At 35.3% G+C, this 14,993-nt stretch overlaps 1 protein-coding gene across 5 annotated transcripts in view; it reads left to right on the forward strand.

Annotated features, from left to right (window-relative positions):
* PAN3 (poly(A) specific ribonuclease subunit PAN3) overlaps window positions 1-14,993 on the forward strand; it is a 133,367-nt gene that overhangs the window by 50,146 nt on the left and 68,228 nt on the right. For all 5 annotated transcript variants that reach the window (XM_023250322.2, XM_023250324.2, XM_023250326.2 and 2 more), the window contains one exon: window positions 8,844-8,991. In XM_023250322.2, the coding sequence (XP_023106090.1) occupies window positions 8,844-8,991 (148 nt within the window). The remainder of the gene's footprint in view (window positions 1-8,843; window positions 8,992-14,993) is intronic.

Here is a 14,993-nt window from a genome sequence, read left to right on the forward strand (position 1 = left end):
TCAGGTTGGATTTAAAAAAACAAGATCCGACTATTTGAAGCTGACAAAAAACCTACTTTAGACTTAAAGACAAACGTATGTTTAAAATTATACCATGCACTAGTCAGAAAAGACTAATGTGCGTGTTTCTTACTAGTATTATATCCATGTATATTGTACACTATAACAGGTAGTACAATTATAATTACAACAGTAATTATAGTAATAGTAATGTATGACTACATATTAGTGTATACATACTATATAGAGTATAGTAATACAGTTGGCCCTTGAACTACATGTGGGTTGGGGTAGTAACCCTCCATGCATTTGAAAATCCATGTGTAACTTTTGACTCCCCCAAAGTGTAATGACTAGTAGCTTAGTGTTGACTGGAAGCCATACCGATAACATAAACATTTGTATGGTATATGTATGATATACTATATTCTTACAGTAAAGTAAGCTTGAGGAAAGAAAATAATAAAATCATAAGAGAAAACACATTTTACAGGTCCTGTATCGAAAAAATCTATGTGTAAGTGGACCTGCACAGTTCAAACCTATGTTGTTCAAGAGTCAGCTGTATATATAGTATAGTGATGTATGGGGTACATATAATATAGCTGGGATAGCTATACTCCTATCAGACAAAGTAGATTTCAGAGCCGAGAATATTATCAGGAACAAAGAGAGTTGTTAGATAAAGGGACAGTTCATTAAGAGCATGGATGTACCACTCTTAAATGTTTATGTACCTAATAAAAGAGGGTTAAAATATGAGACCAAGACTAATAGAGTTGAAAGGAGAAGTAGACAAACAGTGATAGCGATTTCAGTACTCTGAGTATTAGAAGAAAGACAAAATCAGTAAGGATATGGGAGATTTCAATAGCTCTGTCAGTTTGACGTTTATGGAACACTCTGCCCACAAACAGCCAAATACATACTCTTCTTAAGTGCACATAGAACATTGACTAAGACCAATTCTGGGTCACGGAACGAGTCTCAATAAGTTTAAAAGGATTCAGGTCATACAGATGTGTTCTCTGACCACAGTGGCATTAAAATAGAAATCAGTAACAAAGATTTTTGGAGAATCTTTAAGTATTTGGAAACTGAACAGCACACTTCTAAATTATTCATGGGGCAAAGAAGAAATAGGGGAAGCAGAAAGTTCAGTATAACTTTGTAATAGCACAACTGCTTTGTAACTTTCATTTTGAAGTGAATGACAATGAAGCCATGTTAAAAGTTGTGGGATGCTGCTAACACACTAATGAGGTAGATTTTAGCATTAAATGCCTAGAGTAGACAAGAAAAGTTCCTAGGTCAATGACTTCAGCTTCTACTCTAAGAAACTAGAGAAAGAAGAACAAATTCAGCCCAAATTGGTCTCCCTAAAAGGTAAGTTCATGTCCTAATCCCTGCCTGGAACTTGTGAATTCTACTTGATTTAGAAGAAGAGTCTTTTCCAGGTATAATTAAGTTAAGGATTTGGTGATACCATCTTGAATTATTTAAGTGGGCCCTGAACAATGGCAGGTCCGTCCTGGTTAAGACGAGGCAGAGGGAGATTGCACACAAGAGAAGGGGATGTGAGGACCAGGGCAGAAACAGGTGATGTGGTACCAGCCAAGGAATGCCAAAGAGTGCCGGCCGTTGCCAGAAGCATGGAATGGATTCTGCTCCAGTGCATCTGGAGGGGAGCACCGGCAACTTCCTTTTAAACTTCTGGCTTCCAAAAAGTGGAAGAAAATACATTTCTGGGGTTTTAAGCCATCAAGTTTGTGGTAATTTGTTACGGTAGCCGCAGGAAACTGGTACATATGCACTAGCAACAAATAATATAAAGTGAAAGTTTCAAAATTATGTAATTTATGATAGTGCCAGAAATACAAGTTGTGGTTTGATCTGACAGAAAGTCTAAGGAACTGTACGTTAAAAACTTTGAAACTTTCCTGAGAGGAATTAAAGAAGACCTAAATAAAAGGAGATGTATAACATGTTCATGGATCTGAAGACTCGTTATTGTTAAGATGCAAGATGTTGATTCTTACCAAATTGATCTACAGATTCAGTATACTGTCAATTAGAATTCAGCAGGGTATTTAATTTTTTTTTAACGTTATTCATTTTTTTGACAGAGACAGAGCCTGAGTGGGGGAGGGGCAGAGAGAGAGGAAGACACAGAATCCCAGCAAGATCCAGGTTTCAAGCTGGTAGCACAGAGCCCGATGTGGGGCTCAGACTCACAAACTGTGAGACTGTGACCTGAGCCTAAGTCGGATGCTCGACTGAGCCACCCAGGTGCCCCTCGGCAGGCTATGTAATAGTAATTGATAAGTTTAGCCTAATACTCATGTAAACATTCAAAGAACCAATCCAAACTAAAAAAGAAAAAAATAAGGCAAAAAGATGCAAGATGTACACTATCCGACTTCAGGAATTACTGTGAAGCTGTAGTCATCAAGATGATGTGCTTTTGACATGAAGATAGATGGGCATCAGTGGAGCACAATCAAGTCCAGAAATTAACTTGCTAATAAATAGTTGATTTTCAACAAAGTAGCAAAGGCTATTGAGCGGAGGAAGAAGAGTCTCTTTAGCAAACAGCGCTAGAATAATTGAGTGTGTGCAAAAATATTAGACTCCTACCTCACGCTTCATAGAAATTGACTCAGTGAATCTTAGACCTAAATGTAAAACATGAAATCCTAAAACAGAAGAAAACAGAATATTTGTAACTTTGGTGGGTTAGGCAGGTATTTCTTAGGTGTAACGACTTCGTCAACATTTAAGAACCACAGTTCTTTGAAAGCTGCTGTTAAGAGAATGAAAAGACAGATCATAGACCTGGAGAAAATATTTGTATAACATGTAGACCAAGGCTTTCTATCCAGAACTGTCAAATTCCACAACAGAAAACAAAAAATCAATAAAAATGGTCAAAAAGTGTGAACAGACATTTTACAGTAGAAGATACAGAATGGCCATTAAGTAAGTCATTGGGGAATGCAAATTAAAACCACAATGAGATACACCTATTAAAATGTCTAAAATATAAAAATCTGACCAAAGCTCATGTTCACGAGTATGTAGAGCAACTTGATCTTTCCACAAAGTGCTGGTGGATATATTAAGATAGTAGCACTACTTTGTAAAACAGCTTACCAATTAAAATTTTTTTTAATGTTTGTTTATTTTTGAGAGAGAGAGAGAGAGACAGAGAGCGAGCAAGGGAAGGGCAAAGAGAGGGAGTCAGAATCTGAAGCAGGCTCCAGTCCCTGTGCTGTCAGCACAGAGCCTGATGCAGGGCTCGAACCCACAGACCGCAAGATCATGACCTGAGCTGAAGTCGGTTGCTTAACGAACTGAGCCACCCTGGTGCCCAATAGCATACCAATTTTCTTTTCTTTTCTTTTTTTTTTTCAACGTTTATTTATTTTGGGGACAGAGAGAGACAGAGCATGAACGGGCGAGGGGCAGAGAGAGAGGGAGACACAGAATCGGAAACAGGCTCCAGGCTCTGAGCCATCAGCCCAGAGCCCGATGCGGGGCTCGAACTCACGGACCGCGAGATCGTGACCTGGCTGAAGTCGGACGCTTAACCGACTGCGCCACCCAGGCGTCCCCATACCAATTTTCTAAAAAGGTTATATATACACATACTGTGTGTCCAAGCCAATCACTAATGGGCACTTTCCCAAGAGTAATGAAATAGGTCTACACAACGACTTGTACCTGAGTGTTCTCTTTGCAGCTTTGTTTTTAATAGCCCCAAACTGGAAACCACCTTTGTCCATTGGATGAAAGGATAAACAAATTGTGGTGTATGGATATTATGAAATATTAGCAGTAAAAAAGGAATGAAATATTGGTGGAGTCAGTCACATGGATGAATCTTAATGTTGCCAAGTGAAAGAAGCTCGCAAAAAACCCTGCATGTATATGTATGTAAGATTCATTCATATTAAATTCTAGAAAAGGTAGATTAATCTATAGTGACAGAAAGCTGATCTGTGGTTGCCTCGAGACCAAAGTAGGGGAGTAGAGAGGAATGGGAGGGAGGAATTCAAACGAAGTTTGTGGCAACATTTGGGCATCATGGATATATTCATTATCTTGATTTGGGTAATTGTTTCCTGGTTTCTGCCTATGATCAGAGTTGCAAAGAGGTTATATTTTAAATATGTGCAGTTTAGGGGCACCTGGGTGGCTCAGTCGGTCGGTTAAGTGTCCTGACTCTTGATTTTGGCTCAGGTTGTGATCTCACATCGCTTGTTAACAGTGCATAGCCTGCCTGGGATTCTCTCCTCTGTTTCTGTCTGTCTCTGTCTCTTGTCTCTGTCTCTGTCTCTCTCTCTGCCCTGCCCCACTTGTGCATGCTTGTCTCTCCAAATAAATAAACTTAAGAAAATGTGCACTGTGTTTATATGTCAGTTATATCTAAATAAAACTGTTAAGAAAAAGCAGGTCATGTTTCGTTCAGAAAGTAGAAAGATTACTGATAAAAACTTAAGCCATTAGACAAGTGAAGCAAATTGCGTTCATTATACGGAATGTATCGTGGAAGGTATTTTATGGGTTTTTATGGGTTTATTATGTAATTTTTAAAAATCTGACCAATATTCAGGAACAGTAGTGGTTTCTTATCATACATCATACCACCTTAGGGTAACTTTCTTACAGACCTTTTTGACATATTTGCAATGAAACAGTACGTAAGAGTTTGTGTTCTATTTTCGTTTAATAGAATCTTCCTATTTTTCTACCACATTTTAAAAACCTATTTTAATGGTGGCACTTTTCATTTTGTTTTGCACTATTTATTAAATGAGTCCCTTAATTTATGGGACTGCTTTATTGTGGTCTTAAGTAAGTGTTCTGTTTATAGTGGAGTCCAGCAGAGTCTTAAAGATCTGAATTTTACTTTAAGAGTAGCAGTTTCCATGGAATCCTATAATAGTAGAAAAGCATAAAATTGTGTTGCTCACGAATTAGCAATTGGGGCGCCTGGGTGGCTCAGTCGGTTAAGTGTCCAACTCTTGGTTTTGGCTTCAGGTCATGATCTCACCGTTTGTGGGTTCGGGCCCTGCCTCGGGTTCCATGCTGTCAGGGTGGAGCCTGCTTGGTGTCCTCTCTCTCTACTCCTCCCCCTGTATGTGCTCTCTCTCTCAAAATAAATAAACTTAAAAAAACAAAAAACAAAAACCTGAGTTAGAAACCTCATCAGAAAACTACTTCATTTGTGAAAAACCCTGTAAGTTAAGGAAATACTCTATCATTTTGGTTGGGTGGGATGTCAACGTTGAAATGTTAATTACTGTTTTATTTAAAATATAATAACAGGGCTGCCTGGGTGGCTCAGTTACGCCTCTTGATTTCTGCTCTGGTCATGATCTCAGGGTTTGTGAGTTTGAACCCTGTGTTGGGCTGTGCGCTAACAGAGGTGGGGAGTATGCTTGGGATTCGCTCTCTCCCTTTCTCTACCCTTTCCCCCCACCCCCCCGAATTAAAAAAAAATTAAAAAATCTTTTAAAATAGTTACAACAGTGCTTTTGAAGCTAAAGGTTAGGACTCGATTTACTCTATTTTTGTTTAGAGAATACAGGTAGGGATTACAGGTAAATATTGGGGGATGGTGTCAATTTATAAAAAGCACTTGGTTGTTTTTGGCATGAAAGTTGCAGTATAAATTTAAGTATATGAGAACCTAAAACTCCCATTTTTCTTGATAAATTCTCCCAAAGTCTTACTTGACTAAAAAAAAAAATTTTTCAAGTGTGCATTTAGAGCTGTTTAAAGTTTGCTGAAAATCAGGGTTTAAAATATGAATAAAAATTAGAAATAAAATTATGAATATAATTATCTGTATATGAAAAAACAAAGTTGATACTACAGGAACATAATTTGGATAGTTACACAAGGATTATGTAAATCCTAGAGCAGGAGTAATAAAACTTTTTATTCTCTTCAGTGTTGTTGAAGTTAGAAAATTTTTACAACCCAAGTCCTTGAGTCTCTAGATGGAACCTTCACCTCCTAAAGCTAAAAGAAACTGTTTATTTTCTGATGAACAGATATTTCATTTTAAGGTGATACTGGTTTTAACCAGTTTTGCCTTACTGTTGAGAAAATTATTTTTTTAAACATGTTCAAAGTGGGTTCCTGTGCTGTTTTGTCACTTTATAAAACCCATCTTTATCCCTTAACCCCCCCCAAATTAAAGCCATTTCAAGAATCTATCCTTTAATGGTAGTTATTTTAAGTAATTGTATCATAAAAAGTATTCTCATTATTATTATAATTTTTAATTAATACTTGAAATATTTCTGATAGTTCTCTGATCTGGCTATAAGAATGTACATTGTCTGTTAATAATAATAGCTCTGTTCTCTTATTCCTAAATTTAGTGGGTTTTTTTGTGTTACACCTAAATCCTGTGTAATTGTTTTTTCTGCCATGTAAATCCGTTTACTTTTTCTCTAATCTCAAATACTCAGAGTTGAATAAAACCAACTCTCACCCCATCCACTCAAGGGAATTGCCTTGTCATCTTAAATCAGGAAAGAGAAAGGAGGGAAGATCTTAGATTTTTCTCTTCACTTCTTAATTAAAATTCACTGTGAGGTACGTTTTTTTGCCACTGTGACTGTTGAATCTCTGAAGGTTGCAGTTTAGTGTGTAAACTTTCATAGTTAACATTAATTTAAATAATTTCTATTATAATAGATTTGGAGACTCTCTCATTTGTTATAATGGCATTTTATATATGATTTGTTTGGGAACGGTGGAATGATTATTTCCATTCTTTTCTCCTTTGTAAGAAATCCTTTCAAAGTCGGCTTTAAAATTAATTTAAAATAATTAATTGAATTTAAATTAATTTAGAGAAGCTCAGCTTTGAAATCAGGTAGTCTGTTATTCATAGTAAATATAAGGTCTAACTGACATGGAAAATGAGTAATACCTATTTCTCAGGAGTATGCCGCTAAAAGTTTTTGTATACACATGAAATTTTCTTTGTCGGAATTTGCTGTCTCTGAGTAATCTTGCAGTCCTGATGTCTCCATCTCTTTTAGGCGCTCTGGACTTTCTTACCAAGATACACATTGCTTTTATCTTGACTCTTACCTTCTAAAATAGGTTTAAGATGAACTGAAACACATTGTTAGAGCTCTGAAGTGATCCTGTTAGTAGCCATGTGTTCCCTTGTAACTAGGGATTAGTGTATTAATAAAATGCATGGACTTCTTTTCTACCCCAGAAATTAAGGAATTGATCATACTTTTAAAGAACATGCCACTATTTTCGAAAACTTTAGACTTTGGAAGTTTTAAAAAATAAAAATAAATATATAAAAGTGATAGAAGAGGAATTTTTTTTTTCCCTTTGGAAAATATATTTTGGATCAGGCCTGATTCCTCCTCCTCCTCCTCCTCCTCCTCCTCCTCCTCCTCCTCTTCCTCTTCCTTTTTTTTTTTCCTTCAGAATTTCATGTCTTAGATGTGGCAGTAAAAGAGGTTCATTCTTTAGTATGTTTTAATTAAACCCAGATTAACATTTTCTCTACATTTTATCACTTTAATGTTAGCTGGTATGTAACTGGTAAACTCTCATTTGTCTTAGAGTTTAAATTTAGGTCAGCCTGTTGGCTGTAATCTTCCAAATCTAATCACTTGAACTCTAATTTATCAGGTTGAAGTGTCGTTCCTGCTGAATAGGGAAGTTGTTCTTGGGGTATACAGGAATTAGTCCGTCGTCTTATTTTCTGCCTTCTGTGGGAATGCATTTTTACATTCTAATGACCAGTTCTAAAAGATTTTTAAGTGATTAAATGCTTTGCGTAATTAAATTCTCTAATTAAATTCATGATTCAGTGTGTTTTAAACTTAGTTTGTATGTACACATAAAATGTGGGCCGAAGTGTGAATTATACTAAATTATCTCCTTGGCTGACCCTTTTGAAAGCTGAATTCAAATGATATCATTAATGAGTCTTTATTATGCTTAGGCATTTAGAATTTAAAATGGTCACCATTTCAGAAAAATATTTTGGATATTCATTTGTTCTTCATGGACAAGATAGAGACCATTTGTGAATTTGATGTACAGTCTCATAATGTTCCAGTAGTTGTTAAAGCCAAACGTACCATGCCATTGAATATCTAAACTGTTGCAGCATAGTACAACTGTGAAGAAAATTTTTTTTCCATGTGATCTGCCTGTAAAATATGCCTGTGATCTCACAGTAAAATATTTGAAATATAACAGAAGTTACATGTGATACTTACAGGCATTGAAAGCATTGGAGCCTCTGGTACATTTTTCTTATATCTTGATTCTTCCCATATTTTCCTTGTTCTTAAATGTCTTTCTTGGCTTTACTCTCACTTAAATACATGGCACTATATTATTGGGGAAATACCTTACGTACTTATGAAAAAGAAAATGATTAATTCTGGAATAAAGGCACTTTTGACCTTTATCCTGGTAGAAGTGGTTTAAAGACATTAAACTTGAAACTTGTTGCTCAGTTTTGAGGTAGTCTCAACCTCCCACTTCTCTAAAATGTGTTAGGATAGTTTGGTATGATGAGTATTGGACAATCAAGGCAAATTTTACGTTTTCTGGGGTTAAATTCTGCAACTGCAGTGATTAAAATCCTCAAATTTGATTAAAACGTTTCCTTCAAGAAATGTGATTTTACCACCCCAAAATGTGGAACTTAGAAATGCTATAAGTCCTTTCGATAAAATCTTTTACTCAGTAAATAAAGCACTGTGGAATAATGCCTAGTAGATTCAATGTCTTTTTTGGGCTTAAAGTGTGTTAACTTACTATATTTGATTTTTAAATAGACACCAAATCCTACTGCAAGCGAGTTTATTCCTAAAGGAGGATCAACCTCCAGGCTGAGTAACGTGTCCCAGTCAAATATGTCTGCCTTCTCTCAAGTTTTCTCTCACCCGTCCCTGGGAAGTCCTGCTGCTGCTGGCTTAGCACCAGGTAAGTTGAGTGACTATTTCCAGTGAGTTCCAGAGAACATATCCGTAAACACCATTTGCTATTAGTTCATCAGAACTGAAATTGTATACTTAAATGGTTCACATTTGGACACATTATGGGTTTTGTGTTGTCGGTTTTGGTACCATAGATCAAATTTGTAGTTGAAAATTTTAAAGCAAAATTTAAATATGAACAAAAATTATATATGAGCATGTGTAAAAGCACACAAATTTAAAGGAGAAAATGGTTTCTTATAAAAAAGATCTACTTGGACCGTAGTATTTCCCTATTTTTTAAAGTCAGTAATAATGCTGTTTCATTCAAAAGCTTCTGTAAAAACATCAGAAATAGAATATTTATATGTATATATGCTTCGAAGTCTTAATTTTATAGGAAATTTCTAAAAAATAATTCTGTATCATTCTAAATGTAAGTTTAGATGTATTGCCTTTCCAGTGTTTGATTATAAATCTATTGTAGTAGTTTTAAATTGGGTGAAGTATAAACAGTAGTAGGAAAGAAATGCATTAGGGGTCATCGAGGTAGAGAAAATCGTACTTTTCTTTTTTTTCCCACATTTACCCATAATGGCAGAAGAATTTGAGCAAATGCATTTGTACACCAGGGGTCCTGAGGTGTAGTTTACAGTGACCCTTTGTGAACCATTTTCTTTGAAGTCCCCTTTTTCATTTTAAAAATTAATGCAACTTTTGCACTCCATCACATTAACATTTACTTTAATATAACAATATGAAAAACTTCTTGGATAAATAACATCATCCCTCCCTACTACTCTGTACCTTAATTAGGAAACCAAGGTATGGAGAATTATGTTGAATTTATATTAAGTGATAAAGTGGGTTATGTTGTGTTGATAAACTGTTTGAACTGCTCACACAGATTATGTTTCTAGAACCTATGCCGGATAATGACCACTTAGCCTTGAATGTTTCAAAAAACAGAAACAAAATGAATTACGGATATACTAATGCAAGCCAAAAAGTCCACCTGGATCAGCCTGGAACTAGTTCTGCCTCCAGAGCTTAATCCAGTTAGTGAGATGGATCATTGGTTTTGATACCGCCATTGAAATCAAGGATCTTTTTGAGATGCAGAATGAGAGAAGATGTTGATAATTCTATGGAACAGAGCGTATAAAGTATCGAGTGCACTTAGAGGCGGAATAACCTTGTGTTGCGAGGCTTTTATCAGAGCCTCCTTCTGCCACCTTTTTCTCTCTTGCTCTCTTTCTTCCTACTCCTCTCCCCTTCCCTTTCAACTCCTTCCCCCTCACCTGTCCCCTTACCTTTTCTTCTACTTTGGCTCTTTCTAGGTTCAGTTGAATTTGTAAACATTTTCCCTTCTTCCGTAGAGAGCAGTGTCACAGTTGAACATCCCTGGTAGCCTAAAAGTTTTACTTGTAAGTAATGTGCTATGATTTTTCTCCCATTGAGGTGTGTTCACATTGTTGACATGAACATAATCTACGTGTCAGCTGTACACGTAAACTTTCTTAAAGATTGTCCAGACTTCTGAGCAGTGTTTCATAAAGCACGCACGAGAATGGTGTCCGTATGCCAGTCAGAAAACACCGACTCCCTCAATGAAGTGCCAATTTATTTTGGCCTAACAACACATCTTCTCTTGTCGCAAAAGTAAATATTTTGTTCACACCTGTGATCAGACTAGTTCAAGCTTGCCATTAAAAAAAAAAAAAAAAGCCTTTTAAATATTCAAAGAGTTAAAATGTCAGAGAAAATTTTAGATCTTGAAAGCTTTTAGTTAAAAATTTTATTAATGCTGTGGTACTTCTTCCAGCTCTTTAGTAGGTATTAACTTTTTGTAGGTGGGTGTTTCATTGGTCTCAATTGGGTATCACAACCTAAATTTAAGATGAAATTAATTAATTTAAAATGTTAAATTAACTGGGAAACTATGTACTGTTCTATATAGCTCTAACATTAAAAAGGTCATTTTACTTCCTATTAAGGAAAGTAATTCCTGTCTGGAACCATTGGAAATGGGTCAGTATATCATATTAAATGTGTTCCTGAATACCTCTTATTTAAAAATTATTTTTCATTCAAATGAAAATCAACTAACTAATAAGCTAAAGTATTTTCCACAAATACTGGAATGATGAGTGGTTTTGCATTTATTATTTCTTCATATTTTCTCCTTTTAGTTAATGGCTTAACACTTTCTGGAGATGAACAAAGAGAAAAAAATTACGTGTCCCTCCAGTGTCTTCCATCACTTCTTACCCACAAATGTTCTTTTTTTCAAGGCCTGGGAAAGGATTTTGGTATTTCCACTTTAAAATTATAGAACCAAAAAAGTGGTAGAGCTTATATATCTACCTTAGTGGTGATTTAATTTATCTCTGATGCTACTTGTCTACTGTAGATGTAATCTGTTAATAATTTTCAGTTTATAAAGTTTCATTTTCTCTTTTATTTCTAGTTTAGAAATGATTGCCCTTGAAAATATGTCAAGTTACTGTGCTTTCCCCTAAAAAACATGAACCCTTAAAAATTTTGGCACACAAATGTAAACTATAGCAATGTCATTTTCATCATAGGTGAAAAAAAAATACATATTTAAATACATCTTTTGGCCCAAGATGTAAAAATGTTTGCACAAAATTAAGTAGGTAATTAGATTTGAATTTCTTCAAATTAGAAGGAATAAAAGCATGCCTGGAAACACAGTAGGTCTGGAGTGAAAAAGTTTCTTTGCTTTAAAATGTGTTTTCATCACTTTTAAAACCTGATTTGCATTTTGAAAAAGCTTTAATATACGAAGTAAAATTTTATACAAAAGTTATTTGAATTTATTCAGAACTAATTAGGTTTAAAGGGTAGTTACATTGCTAACAATGTACAGCACACATTAGGTTTCCATTGAATTGTACACGCAGCCATTTTATTCTCCTTTAAGAAATCGAGAATCTACAGGCTTAGCTGTTGTATGCACATTTAACCTAAGAACAGTAGCTAGGTACATTCTAAGTATCTTCTATGAATAGTTGTTAAAGGAGTATTTGGGTTTAGGGCGCTCCACTTGGACTTCATTGTCTTTGAGAACCCTTACAGTTACATGCATATTTTTATTTCGAAACACGTATTTTTCTCTGGTCACAAGATGTATTATTTTTCTTCTGAGAGAAGCATAACCTTCTGAAAGTTAAGAGCCGCCGGCTTAACACACACTTAGCAAAATTTATTTCCAGACTGTATTTTAGTAAGAAGATTTCGAAAGTGACAGTTAAAGATCTATTTTTTTCCCAGTAGGTCTTGCTTTAGGTGAAGTTTTTGAATAGATCTTTAGAAATGAAAATATGACTGCACTAAGTGCATGAAATGATAGTTTATGGTTTTTTTTTTTTGTGCCATGAAAAATAATCTTGTCATGAGAGCTAATTGCTGACTCTTTTTGAATCAATTTTTCCTAAGAGTATATTTCTTGACTTGATAGTAGGCTGAGTAATCTAAATCTCGCTGCACTTCAAGTTTAATTGCCTCAGTATTAACTCCAGTCCATTTGAAAGTGATTTTAAGACAGGTACCAACAGGAGCATACATTTCTGGGCAGTGTGCTGGTGTATCTGGTGGTTTAATGTACAATTGGGAGTCCGGATTTGAGCATCTCTTGAGCCCCTTGATTGCGTGTGGACACTTGGGAGGGACAGAGGGAGTTCTTGAATTTGGAAATGCCATCAGCAGTTCATGAATGATGAAGAGAGCCGTACCTGACTTTCAGGATTCTCAAATAATTCATTTCTTTAAGATGAGAATGGTGCAGATTTTTGGACCATTAGATATATTTTATTGTGAATTATTGTGGCAAATGTCAGCTGGTTGATTGGGGAGAAGCATTTAATTATTATACCAAACTTACCATTTTTAAATAATTGCATTTGTTATACATTATATTGTAGTATTACAGAAAAATCTCAAGAAAATAAGCTTTTAGATCTAGGTTTTTGAAATGAGGGTGCCAAATTGATGGATAAAATTAGCTAGTTTTCTTTATTCTTCGGCTTGGTCAGTGTATGGGGGAAGAAGGTGACAGGAAAGGAAAAGGGGAAATTAACACATTTTCATCATTTATTGAAATACTAAACATCATATATATAATTTTATGTAAATATATCAAATGGTGCTTAAGCAAGAATAGTTGTTTTTGTAACGTCGAAAGGTTTGAGTAAGAAGATTTTTTCTTAAAGTTCTATGCTAAAAAATGATAAAGTTCTGTGATTCATTAGCTCTGTGGCATTTCATACCATACACGAACAAATGGAGGCTTAATTCATTTCATTTGCGTAGTAGTTGGTTTCTGGAACAATCTGACACTGGTCATTGATCTAGGTGGAACTTTCTGGGGTTGATATAATTGAGCCTCGTGCTGGTTTAGAAGTGACTTTCTTGACAGATTATCATCTAGCTTCTGCTTTGTCACTTAAAGTAGTAAGGAATTCATTGGCCAAGCAAGGTAGCTCAGGGTACATTTGAAAAGCTCAAATAAAAAAGAAAATGATGTCTGAACACTGAACTAAACTCTGTCTTCTCTTTTGTCCACTAGTCCTAGTTCTTTCTCTTTGTGTTTAATGGAGTAAGTCAAAATCTTTTCTACGTGATAGCCCTTTTAGGTATTTTCTTTTTGGGACGAGTTGTATGTATATGTGTGTCCATATAACTGATCAGTTTGTATGACTGAAAAACAAGAGAGAGGACAAGCTGGGGTATATTATTAAAACTAACAAATTGTATAGGTCAGAAGTTACGAACTCTTCTAAGTCCTTGTGGCTGGAACACTACTGTGGATAAAGTTAAATCCACAGATATGTGTGCTCAGTTAGCTGTATCACTACTCTGATACCCAGCTAAGAAGTGTGTGTACCTTTGGGAAAATAGGAAACTCTGCTAATAGGTTGAAACTCTGGTCTTGCCAGTGGTGAATACCTAAGTTCATATTTAAAATTTTGCCGTGTATCTTAGGCTCTACATTGAAATCTCTGAAGGCATTAAAAACTTCATACTCTATCATTTTAGACTATTTTATGTTGTATTCAATGGTATAATTACTGAAAATAAAATTATAAAAAATATGTATGTAATTCTTAAACATCAGCATGGTTTTTATAGGATGTTACTCTGAGTAGGTTTTCCTATAATTATTTTCCAGAAGTCTACTATTAAATGGATTCTGTGGGTCAGTCAAGTAATCTACCGTGATTTTATTTTGATATTTCAGTCTGAACTGATTTCTCTGGATTATTTTTATACTTAATAACAACAGAGGTAGTTTGGCATGAAACTATTCTTCTAATTTGTAAAAATATCAATCTGGATTTCCTAAGCATATTACAGATTCCTTAAGAAGGGCCATGTCATTTCTTACCTAGCACAAATTTAGGCATATAGATAGTGTCTAGGAGGTGCTTACTCATTTAAGCTTCACTTTTGTCTTGAGAAGAAATGTTTTCATTGGTCAGTGTCTCTCAAATACAGTGAATTTTAATGATTTCGTAAACGTCTTTGAAAACTTCTTAGAACTGCAGATGTTCGAGAGAATACAGATGCAAATGGTCCTATGAGAACAGCAGTGTGCCTGTTGACAGTTTGACTGTATCAGAACTAGAGTCACTTTGTGTTTTGAGGTGCTAAAACCAGTGAAAATATTTATAAGTATTATTTTTATATTGCATGTTTTCCATTTTTTTGTAACGACTTTGTTTTTCAGGTATGTTCAGCAGAATCACTCAAAGCTTTCCAGGTTTTCTAATTGGGATTACTTTGTATATTAAAAAATGAAATAAAAATATATAGTTAAGATCAGGGCTCTCTGAGGTTTTTGTGAAGAGGACCGTTTCATTGGCCTGTCATGTTGAGCTCGTCCTAGATGGAAACTGCTCTTTGTATGCATGTATAATGCTACAGATGGTGATGTCCCAGGGAAGATTACTAACAGTAGAACCGTAGAGCCTTAACTGGGTTGGG

The sequence above is a fragment of the Felis catus genome, chromosome A1 (assembly GCF_018350175.1).
Source record: "Felis catus isolate Fca126 chromosome A1, F.catus_Fca126_mat1.0, whole genome shotgun sequence".
NCBI classification, from domain to species: Eukaryota; Metazoa; Chordata; class Mammalia; order Carnivora; family Felidae; genus Felis; species Felis catus.